The 12,157-nt window shown below is 35.2% G+C and overlaps 3 protein-coding genes across 3 annotated transcripts; 2 read left to right on the forward strand and 1 right to left on the reverse strand.

Moving 5' to 3' along the window:
- Positions 1 to 2,223: 2,223 nt before the first annotated feature.
- MONOS_7146c2 (uncharacterized protein) lies at positions 2,224 to 2,649 on the forward strand (the record flags this gene model as incomplete). Its single annotated transcript, XM_067877452.1, has 1 exon — positions 2,224 to 2,649. One exon carries the CDS (start codon positions 2,224 to 2,226, stop codon positions 2,647 to 2,649), a length of 426 nt encoding a protein of 141 aa, XP_067723299.1.
- A 189-nt stretch (positions 2,650 to 2,838) lies between these two features.
- Positions 2,839 to 3,393, forward strand: MONOS_7145c2 (uncharacterized protein; the record flags this gene model as incomplete). The annotated part of the gene is made up of 2 exons (XM_067877450.1): positions 2,839 to 3,011; positions 3,252 to 3,393. 2 exons carry the CDS (start codon positions 2,839 to 2,841, stop codon positions 3,391 to 3,393), a joined length of 315 nt encoding a protein of 104 aa, XP_067723300.1.
- Positions 3,394 to 7,580: 4,187 nt separating this feature from the next.
- Positions 7,581 to 8,343, reverse strand: MONOS_7143 (uncharacterized protein; the record flags this gene model as incomplete). Its single annotated transcript, XM_067877447.1, has 2 exons — positions 7,581 to 7,944; positions 8,333 to 8,343. 2 exons carry the CDS (start codon positions 8,341 to 8,343, stop codon positions 7,581 to 7,583), a joined length of 375 nt encoding a protein of 124 aa, XP_067723301.1.
- Positions 8,344 to 12,157: the final 3,814 nt, after the last annotated feature.

A 12,157-nucleotide genomic window follows, 5' to 3' on the forward strand; every position in this document is an offset into this window, starting at 1 on the left:
TAAATTAACTTCACTCACACTTTCGATTTTCTTCCTTTCACTCTCGTCATTTTCATTCTTCTTCCTATACGCTTCATTCATATCTTTCTTTTTGAGATGTTTCACTATCATCTTCGTCTTTCCTCTCCTGGTGATCGGATATTTCACATATTATTTCCATTTTCGATTTATAACCTTCACATTCATTTGTGATAAACTTTTTGCCAACATTATCTTTCTCTTTTTCCGCTTTTTTCTCATCATTCCTCAGACTCTTCTCGCTCATTCCGTCAAATCAGTTTAACCTCCAAGGCGATAGAGCTGCATCTTCGATCATCATTCGCTCCACCTCAAGCGCCTTCTCAACAACCTCCCTCACTTCAACCCCTCACACAATCACTTCCTTTTCACGCTTCACCTTTCATGCGCATCAATATCGACTGAAGGGATTTTAGACGTGTTATCATTTTCGGTAATAGCGACGAGATAAGCAGTTCTTTGATTGACGAATGCGCATTTATATCCGCTTCATAAAAGATCCGCTTGATCCCCGACTTTGTGCTCACCGACACTGCAAGAAAAAAAAGTTTCTCCACCAGCTGAACAAAAAGCATCACCGAAAGCACCACATCAGAGGTTCACACAACACCCCCATTCTGCACCGCCCTCCGCGCCACAATAATATCCCTCGAACTATATGTAGCACCCACAGCGATGGAAGGAGCAGCAACAGCATTAGCATGTACCGCGCATATACCCCAGCAGCCTCAGGCACCATTGACCGCAGCCACCACTCGATGTCATCCATCGCTGCATCCGACGTGTATGACGCAGCCACCGCCGAGGCATTTGAATGGAAAATTGCAGGAGCTGATGATGAATGTGATAACTTCCAATCCCCTGTCGAATCTTCTTTTCACTTCACAGCATCCGGCATTGCGAAAAAGACAATCACGCTGCTGTAGATAAAATGTCAGAGCGAAGAGACGACTTCACAAAACAACTACATATGAAAAGGAAAATTAATCAGATGAGTAAATCTTCTATTTTCATTCAATATCGAAAAAATTAAACAGAATATCTTTTGAAAATACAAAAAATGATATGAAAAATTGAAGAAAAATGTACATGCTGAAATGACATAAACTTGATAACAACTAACTGTTTTATTCTCGACATGTAAATGGATTGTATTTTTGAGTTATTAATAAATGAACAATTTTTTTGAAAATTTTCGCACCCTTCATGTTTTTATTAATACATTAATAACTGCTCTTTGAAAACAATTTTTTTGAATAGCTTTCAATTATAGCAAGCATTGTTTCAATGAAATTTCCCCGAATAACAATTTCTAACGAAAAATCCTCCCATTTAAGCAAATTTAAATTTAATTAACATGTTACAAAGAAATATATTAATAACTTAAAAAATTTTCCAAAAATCAAAATGAATTTTCAGTTTGATGATATGAAAATGAAGTAATTATAACTAATAATATGTTTTCATCAAATAGCTTTAAAATAACAATTTTAAAAAGAAAATATTAAAAATTGCGAAACGTTAAAAAAGTATTTGTATTGTTCAAATTAAATATTTGTTGATGAGAGCAAAAAAAGATAACACAATAAAAAACAATATATGAAATGGGAACGGAATGATCGAAATCTTGTGATCTTTTTTGATCTTTTGTGGGACAAAATTTAAGTCATGGAACTTTTCAAAAAAATTTTGCCATATATATTTGTTTCAAACATCATCAAAATTTTCACGAATTGATAATCAACTTAATATATGGAATAGTAGTATTTTTGAATTGTTAACAAATAACATTTAATAATTTTCATGCATTGAATCACCATCTCTTCCTTTGTTGTCTTGTATACTCAACTTCTTTTTATCGTCCTCTCCGCTTTATTTCATATCCTTCAACCTTTTTCAAATTGTCTTCTGTCATCTTTTTTTCACATCTTCTTCTTCTCTCCTCTCTTTATTCAACTTATTCTTCCAAATCTCTCTGCTTCTTCTCTCCTTTCTTTCTTCTTCTTTTTCCCAATCTTCATCTTCTCTCCTCTCCATCATTTCCATAATCATCATAATCATCATTATCATCATCATTTTCTTCATCTTCTTCTAATGAAAAATACTCTAGATTATCTTTTAAAATAGTCACTCTACAATATTTACCAGAATGTCCATTTTGGCGCTGAATACAGAGACAAGAAGGAAGAAGCAGCACTTTTGAAGATGATTGAGAAGGCAAAAGAAGAAGGCAAAAGAGAAGAAGAAGATAAAAGACGAGCAGAGGCCGAAGAGAAAGCAGCAGAAAAGAATGAAGAGAAAGGTGCAAGTGACACAGGAAGTGTGAAGAGCTATGCAAGCACAGGATCAGCCAACAGCTCAAATGCCTCAACCAACTCGTCGCAAGCAGCTGAATCTGTATTGAGATCCCCAAAGACATCTCTTATTTCTTCTTCTTCTTCCTCTCCTGCTGCAAATTTATCCACTTCCTCTTCCAACTCATTCTCAACTTCCTCTTCCTTCTTCCTCGGTGGCACTTTGCGTGGTGAGTCTCCTTTCACTCGGAAGGGTCTCTCAACAGGTCCTCTTCTGTCTGTTGGAGGCAGTTCTGGTGCACAGACACTGAAGACGAGCTATCTGCAGTCTCTGTAGGCGAAGCTGAAGCAGAGCACGAAGGCAGCAATGGACAAAGAGCGAATGAAGGCATCAAGAGAGGAAGGAGGAATGAGAGAAGGAGAGAAAGGAGGAGGGGAAGAAGAGAGAGGAGAGAGATAGAGAGAGGGCGATGTGAGTGCATCAGGAGAAAGAGAGAGAAGCGGAGAAAAAGGCATTGCGGAACTTATGAGGAGGAAATGGGGTGTGTTTGGAGTGAGTGGAGTGCATGAGGAAGAAGCAGATATCGAGTACTATGCGAAGGAAAGAGTGCTTTTGTTGAGGAAGAAAAGAATTGTGGCTGATGAGAAAGGCGAAGCAGCAGTTGTGAGAAGTGTGTTTGCGGTAAATGTGCAGTTTTTGTATGGAAAAATGCGAACGAAGAGGAAAACACGTGAAAAGAGGAAATTCTGAGAACCGTGGAGGAAGTGGAGAGAAGGAAGGCAGAGAAGGAGAAGAGAGAGAGAGAGAAAGAGAGAGAGAGAATAAGAGAGAGAGAGAGAAAGAGAGGAGCAGAAAGCGTCGCTGGCAATGCTTTCGAAGGAGAAAGGGAAGAACGACGAATGCGATGACGATTATCCGCTGCCTCCGAACTTTGGCAGGACGACAGCTGTGCTCAGCAGAGATGCTCTGAAGGAGTCTTCTGCTCGTTCGACAGCCGTGGCTGAGCCCAAGAACACGAGAGTGCACTCGCAACTGCAGACGCCGCTGGAGAAGGCGCTGGAGATGGAGCGGAAGGAGTAGGAGAAGGCAGCAATCGAAAGAGAAAAGGGGAAGGAGCTGTTGATGGACGACGAAAGTGTGCTGCACTCGCTCAAAGGAAGAGACATTGGAGATGGAAGAATGCTGGCTGGACAGTCTAAACAGAATGAGAATGATAACTCTGCTGATCAGCCTGCACCATTTCCAAGCACTTCTTTGATTCCCTCTTCTTCTTCTTCCTTCTTCTTCTTCCTATTCTCTTCTTCTTCCTTTTTTCTTTGTTCTTCTTCCTTTCGAAGTCTTTCTTTCAATCTTTTTATCTTCCTTTCTATTTATTTATTTATTTATTTATTTATTTATCTTTCTTTTCTTTCTTTTTCTTCTTTTTCATTCTTATTCTTTTTTTTATTGTTTCCTTTTTCTTTTTCTTTCTCTCTCCTCTCTTTCTTCTTCTTCTTCTTCTTCAAATGGAAGATTTTCTTTATGTTCAACTCAAAATGTCTTCGCTAATGTCTCTTCTTCTTCAAATCCTGCTCTTCTTCTTCTTCTTCTTCTTCTCACCTCTTCTTCATCTCCTTCTCCTTCTCCTTCTCTCCTCGCCTTCTTCTCCTTCTCTCCACTTCTTCTTTATGCTTCAACCTTCTTTTCCTTCTTTCTCTTTTCTCTCTTTTCTCTCTCTTTTCTCTCTCTCTCTCTTTTCTCTCTCTTTTCTCTCTCTTTTCTCTCTCTTTTCTCTCCCTTTTCTTATTCTTCTTTCTTTATCTTTTCTTCTTTCTTTTTCTTCTCTCTTTATCTTTTTTTCCTTTCAACTTCTTTCCTATTATCTTCTTTTTATGCGGCTGTTCTATTTCCATATGTTTGTGAATTCAACTATTAAACCTCAAGCATCTTTCATTTAATATTTTCTTCTCTCATCTTTTCCTTAATCTTGTTTTTTTCTTTCTTCATATTTTTTTTTCTTTTAACTCCAGTTATAAAAAAAGATATCCCCTTAAAATTGTTTCAAATATTCAGATATTCTTTTTGTTACCGAAATTTCAATCGTTCATTGACTATGTCATTGAATGTCACAGGAAAAAAATAAATTTATGAATTTTCAATAAAAAACAAAAATTAAATCATTACAAAGATCAAAGCTATTTGTTACAAACACAATGATTGAAATATATATTGTATGTTAAATGCTGAATGAAATAAAAGACAAATGAAAAGAAGGAAAATAATACGATCCAAAAAAGTTCAAATCATCAAAAATCAATAACAAAACCATATCCAGCATGCAACACCTGTTGAAACTTCTAATTCTTCTTCCGATCTTCTATGTTTGTTGTCGTTGTTATATGGGTGATTTTTTTTGAAATCATAAAAAAAGATCAAAAATCGAAAAAATGGAATCAATTGTGGTATTTTTTGATCAAAGAGTTACATTGATTTTTCATGAATATTGAGCTTTTATTTCTGCAATATATATTTGTTTAATTTATATATACAAAAATTACATACCTTTTTAATGTTTTTGTTGAAAATGGATTTTTATGATCAAGTTCATTAAAAAAGTGCAAAATCAATCATTTAAAGAAAAATAGAAGTTTCAAGACTAACTGAACAGTACTAATAAATTTAAAAATAATACAGATAGATATTAATATCCATAATTAGTTTTTTTAAAATTGGATGCAATGTTTTTTATATTTATTGATCTGAAACATCATCACCAAGTTCCTGCTCCAGCAGTTCATTCCAACGACTTTATAAAACAATGAACAAAATGGAGGAGAAATTACAATCGAAGATCACAACAGAGTCAATTCCACTTTTCTTTCCTAATTATTCTTATGAAATGATATTCTGGCATTCTTCTTTATCCGCTGCCCATCTTTCTTTAGTTTCTGCTCTCCTTCATCTGAATCCCCCATTTGATAATGTTGCCCATGCTGTATTCTTTTATCTCCAACACTTTTCTCTCCATTCATCTCATGACATCCTTTTATCGCTTCTCAAACGAAAAAAGAGCCATTAAGTTTTTTCTGCGAATTCACTTCGTTCATTTTCTTTATTATCTTCTCCTCTCAGTCAGCTCCCTCTTCTTCAACCACACGTTCATCAACGGTCTCACTTTTCACAACCACAACATATTCCACCTCACCTCTCTCGCAAACACCTTCTCCTTCAACTCCTTCAACAAGTTCAGCTGCTCCATGAGCAGCGTCAACTTGGCACACAGAAATCAACAAACTTCAGAATGTGGACTCTTTCCTGACATGAAGATCAGCCGGTTCTGCGTGATCGAAGAGGTGAACGAAGGAAGAGGAAGAGGAAGGAGAAGGAGAAGGAGAAGGAGGAATAAGGATATTTTGCCAATGAAAATGATAGAAATGTTAAAGGTTATTCATTTAACTACAAATGACAAACAGATAGATACATGGAAATGCTGGGGAATAGTGAGAAAGAGACAGATCCTGCAATTATTGAGCTGACAGAAAAATTGTATTCTTCAATTTTCTCACAAAATGTTCCGATTTATCAGATTTTGGGAACATTTTCACTTGTCTCTTTCGGAATCTTCGCTTTGAACAAAAAAATTCCAAGTTATTCTCGAACTTTGATAGATGCTCTTCTTTCTCTTCCTCTATTCATTCTTCTTTCTTCTTCTTTCTTCTACTGGAACAGCGTGCCTTTTAACTTCGCCATTCCAGAGGCGGAGAAGCGAAGAGAAGAAGATGGCAGGAGGTGATAAGCCTTCTTCATCTTCGTCTTTGTCATCATCGCCTGCGATTGATCCTTCGGATGCACCGATCTTGTCAGCATCATACACGTCGGCAACAGTAATGGACGGTAAAGAAAGGCTGCTGAGATGAATTCGAGTTGCATGCGGCTGTCGTTGCTGCTGCTGTCGCCACGGGCATATGATGTGGTAATACGCTATATGCTGAGTGGAGTTGTTGTACATCCCTGTGATGAGGGGCTTTGGAGATGCTTTCTGTTTTGCAAATGGAGCAGATTCTTTCGTTTGCTGCTTCGATGTGAACGAAATCTTAGAGCAAATATCTGTTCTGCAGTGGATGCGAATTCGTTCTTGAAGGTTACAATCTGTCTGTCCTTTCGCTGCTTCTATCTGCGACAGTGTTGATGGAGTTTTTATCACCGCAGTCGATGCGTCTTATAACGAAAATAGACGACGAGGTGATTGGGCGAGGGATTACACAATCTAACGCAAGGAAGAAGCTGAAGAGAAGGGGATGGAGAAGGCGGTGCTGAGGATGGAAGATGTGGCTCTGTCACCAGCAGCTTTTACGCCAGCAGAACTTGTGGAGCGAGAAGAGGCAGAAGAGGATAAGGGGGAAAAAAGATGATGAGAAGGAAGAAGAAGAAGAAAGAAGAAATGGGAAATGAAGAAGAAGTGAATGAAGATGTTGTGCTTGCAGAAGCAAATGTTGAGAAAGGGAATGGGGTTTCAATAATTTGCTGCTGAATCCTTTTTCGTTTTTTGATTTCAGGAAGAAAATCAAAACAAAACGTTGATAGTGTCGTAACGGGCTTATTCTTCGTTTCAGCTCTTTTCAGTTTCTCTTTTGAAAATCATTCATTCTTAGCCTTTCGAATGTCTCTGTCAAATACCTCTTTCTCCCTTCTCCTCCTTAATATCCACCCGAACCCCCAGCTGGCTACAAATGCTTCAGAGATCAGAAGGATGCTCTGTTGCTAAAACACATCTCTCGTAGCTTACACGCTGCTGCTCACAAATACATCCGCATTGCATTATATGTTCTTTCCAAGTATCCCACAAGCGGTGGCAGCGAGAAGGAAGAAATAGAAGAAGAAGGAGAGGAAGAAGAAGGAGAGGAAGAAGAAGACATGTTCGATAAAGAGGCAGAGCTTGTGTAAGATTTGCAGATGGACTTTTGTGCGAGAGAAGAGGAGTATGTGGCTGAGATGAATGATTGAGTGGCCCTGGAGAAGTTCCAACAAGAATAGAAGAGGCAGACAATTGCGTGTGTGGCAAGGGAGAAAAAAGAGGGGTGGCAATTGTCGAGGAGGCTGTGGTGTTTAAAGTGTGCATCCGAATATATGAGAGTGTGCAGTCGAACGAGAAAAATGCCTGATGATGCTCACCTTCATCATCACCTCCTTCTCCTCCTCCTTATCCCCATCTTCTTCCCCTTCCCCTTCCTTTCTGTTGCTGCCTGTGCAAGTTTTGCATCGAATGTATGAATTTGCGATGTGCAAAACTAGTCTTTCTCTTTCGTCTTCGTCTTCGCCTTTGGATCTTCCTGCTGCCTCACTTTCCTCTGCTCTGCGCCTAATTTGCTTCTGAAATCCACCTTCTTTGCTTCTTCCATTTGAACATGCGCTTCTCTCTCTTCGCTTCTTGGAGATGTCATTAAGCGAGCAGATAAACGCAATGTGCCTTGAAGCTCCTTCCCTCTTCCACTTCCATTTCTCAGAGATACCCATTCACCCCATTCTGCATAGCCGGAGCGCTGAAGCCGTATGAAGTTCTGAAGCAGAGCAGGATGATCCGCTGTTGAAGAGTAAAGAGGTTCAAATGCACACCCTTCAGTTCCGCAAAATGCTTTGGTAGCGATGATGTTGCTGTGGAGAGAAAGAAAAGTGGATGTAATTATTTATAGCTGGTGAATTAAAGCGGCTTATTGAACATCCCATATTCATACGAAGAAAGATAGATTGATCAAAAGCGAAGTGATAGGAAATATCATTGAAAAAGAAGATGAAGGTGAATGTTTTCATTAATAGAGAAAACAGTTTTTAATCAAATTATTCTTCCGAAGAAAAATATGAGAAGGCTTCTTATGATTTTATTGATTGGTCAATATATTGTGCTCGATAAGATAACTTCGAAGGAATCGTTAATTATAATCGCAATATTTAAAATAAACAGATTCAAGTTTATCAATAAAGTCTGGTATCCCCGTATAATTGGCAGCTTTTGAGTGATTATCCAACAATTCTTGTAACAAACAGAAAAGACATTCTATCTGTCCATGAAAAATTAACGTACATTACATCTGACGAGGTTGATGGCAAAAAATGCAAAGAATGACAAGAAGATCATAAAGAATTCGAGGAATAAGATGAAAATGAAGGTGAAAGTGAAGAAGGTGAAGAAGGTGAAGAAGGTGAAGAAGGTGAAGAAGGTGAAGAAGGTGAAGAAGGTGAAGAAGGTGAAGAAGGTGAAGAAGGTGAAGAAGGTGAAGAAGGTGAAGAAGGTGAAGAAGGTGAAGAAGGTGAAGAAGGTGAAGAAGGTGAAGAAGGTGAAGAAAATGAATTTTAATGGTTATCGAGAAATCCGTAGCAAATTCTAAATTTTTTCCGAGGAAGAGTGGGGTTGTATTTTATGTGTTGTCAGTTAATCAAAAAAATTTTTTTCCGATAAGTTGATTTCTGTTTGAGCAGTAATTCGCAATCACTTATATAACGCAAGAGAGACTGATGCAATTTAATGTGGCAGTATATTTCCAAAGTCAATTCACCAACTTTTTGCGATTTCCTCTCCTTTCCCCTCAAAAATAGAAAATATTAATATTTCTTAATTTCCTTCCTCTTTTATTTTTCCTCTTCCATTCAACTCACAAAATCCTCTTAAAATATCATCAGTTCCTTTTCTTCATCTTTCCCATTCTCTACCAAAAATCTTCTCCTCTCATAAAAAAATACCCCTCTTCCAATCTAACATTCCGCAATTTTCCTTTTCTTGCCCACTTTAACACTCTTTTCCATTTTTTCAAATTCCATTTCTCCAATTTGTCTCAAATATCTCCTCACCATCCCTAGCAACTTCTCAACATATTTATTATATTATCTTCTCAAAATCTTCACCTGCTCTTCCCCACCCCTTTGTCTCAGAATTTCTTTCATTCAAAAACCCCTCTCGAAACATTAACATTCAAAAAAACACTCAACTTTCACCCCCTTCCACAAATAATATTCTTCCATCTCTTCTCTGCCCCATATCCCTCATGTGCAAGGTGTTGATGAGATAGACATCAAATACTTTTTTGTATTGTTGAGAATATTATTAAAGGAGATGATCATGCCAAAAACAGAAAAAACCCCTCTGGACAGCCACCACAATGTGTACAGGCTGAGTTGACCCTCCAGTGAGGTGTACAATGTATTTTGTGGAGATGCATTCCGTGCTGTATTCAACCATTCTGAGACTGAAATGAAGAGATTGATTTTGTGAATGATGATGGCTGTGGAAATGAATGTGTTTGGCAAAAAACAGTCGAAGAGCAGTTTGGTCTTTATTTATTTTTCTATATATGAATATTTGTTAATGGATGTTTTTGTTTCGTTTTCAGAGCAGCAGGCGGAAAAGAATGAAAATGATTGAAAGCGGGATATCTCATTATGCAGGGTGACCACAGAGTTGGGAGAGCGAACTCATATGGAAAGTGCCCAGGATGAAGAGATTGGGAAGGGAATTGGAGATGATATTTTTGATGAAAAACAGGACGGTTTATAATTTTAAAGAATGAATTAAAAATAAAACACAAATCTCAATATTTTCTGAAGATCCAGAAATTGATGCATTTGAAGGAGAAAGGGCTATTAAAAAGGAAGGTTAGCGATTCAGATGATGATGCGTTGAAAATTGAATGTTTTTATTTTTATTTATTGATTTCAACTTATTTTTTCAAATTCTTTTTCAATAATATTATTTAAATGTTCTTTTCTTAAGATATTGATTTTTGTCGTTATCTCAATTATTTTTGTCATGTTTTTTAAACCAGTTAACTTAAGCTTTGTTCTGTTAACTGAATTTTCGATATTTTTTTTTATAACTTTTCATATTTTTTCACAAAATTTGAATAAAAACGATTGGTAACAAATTTAATTCAACAAATAATAAATAATAAAAATATGGGTGATTCTTTTTGAAATCATAACTTTTTTCGGTGTGCTGTTATTTCAAAGATTGTTTGCCATTGGGTATAGAATTTTCATTCAAGTGCTTGACATATCAGAACTGTTTCAAAAACAAATGTTCAAGTTGAATTGAAAACGATGGACTTATGAAAATGCTATTTCTCTTTTCAATGTTCATTTGTTAATATTCAAGGGAGTTTTTTCGAACCGAAATTTTTAAATGGAAAAATATGACATCAAAAATAATCACCCATATTTTTTGCAATGCATTTACATGATCATTCACTTTCATTTTTCTTATCAACACAACCCTTAATGAAAAATATTTTTGATCAAACGTCGGAATTTTTTATGATATCAAAAAAAATCACCCATATTGCTTATCTCGAGAAATCTCAAAAAAAAATTGAAAAGAATGAAAAGCTTCCATTCATGTGTGTTCATGAACAATTAAATATTTTTAGAAAATGAAACTTATTAAAGATTGAAAATTTATATTCTTCGAACATCAAAAAGTTTGCACGACCGAATAATAAGCAGCAAAAAAGAAATTGCTTTATGCTCGAACAATTATGGTTATTTTCGAAAATTGAATCAATCCAAATTTGCGTATTAAAAATATTACAAAAAATGATGATTTATCATATTAATTAATTTCCAATGTATTTAAAAAGTTGTCCCACAAAAATTCAAAAAAAAGATCAAACATTGAACGAGATTATCATCTCAAAAAAAATCACCCATTTATTCGATGAAAATTTTCTTAATAATTACACCAAAATTAATTTTTTTATTTTGACATAAATTATTCAATTTCATAACTCATTTATAACTTCAACTTTTGATTAATTTTGAGTGTGAAATTTTTAAAATTAAAAGTTATTTTTTGACCATTAAAAATTCATAACTGACTGATCTTTTTTGAAATCATTCTTTCGTTCGAGTTTTGATCAAAAATAAAATCTCCATGGAATTTCCAAAGAAAATATATTCCATTTTAACATCGTCATAAGATTTGTTTATTTTCTTTTGTGTCTAAGTTTTTTTGTAAAGTTCCTTTTGTTTAATTTTCAAATTAAGAAAATGGGTGAATTTTTTTGATATCATAAAAAATTCCGAAGTTTGATCAAAAATATTTTTCACTAAGGGTTGGGTTGATAAGAAAAAGGAAAGTGAATAGATGAAATGTGAAATATTTGGAAATTTTTGAAATGATCAAATTATTTTGTAATAACCCAAAAATTTTGAGTTTTTCAAAGGTTTTTTGAGTTTTTCTAATTCTTTTGAAAAAAAGTCAGTCTTATTAAGTATTGACAAACGAAGTTTTATTATTTTTTCTGTCTTGTTGCATTTTATTGTCATTCTCTTTTTTGTCAGTTTTATTTCATTGTTATCTGCATTCTGAGGCAAAAACTGCAAAAATGATCTTCAATTTCACATAACATTATTTTTTTTAATTAACTTGTCATTTTTTTCATTAAGCTGTGCATGAAAAGAAATATACACGTTGAGCCTGTTTTCCCTTTAGCATTTACATCCGATGTTCTGAAACAAGAAACTGCAAACTCGTTAATTGGAGATTATTTATCTTCTTTTGATTTTACTTCATTTCAACTGTTCTTTTAATAAATATTTTATTTTTTAACATAATTAGCATTCTAACATTGTTCCTCTTTTGAAAAGACAATTTATTTCATGATTATATTCAGAAATATTTCTTTTATTTTTATGCAATGAATTTATCATTACACATGCAGAGTGAATAAATTTTTATAATAAAAAAGGTATCAGTGGAAAATATCGATCAAGAAAAAAATGATTATTTGATGATTATTTCGATACAGTTACATAAAAGCTCACTTTAAAAAAATTTTGTTCCATCAAAAAACTTTCTTCTTTTTCGTTTAAATTCATA

The sequence above is a fragment of the Monocercomonoides exilis genome (assembly GCF_001643675.1).
Source record: "Monocercomonoides exilis strain PA203 chromosome Unknown scaffold38-1042076, whole genome shotgun sequence".
In the NCBI taxonomy this organism is placed as follows: domain Eukaryota; phylum Preaxostyla; order Oxymonadida; family Polymastigidae; genus Monocercomonoides; species Monocercomonoides exilis.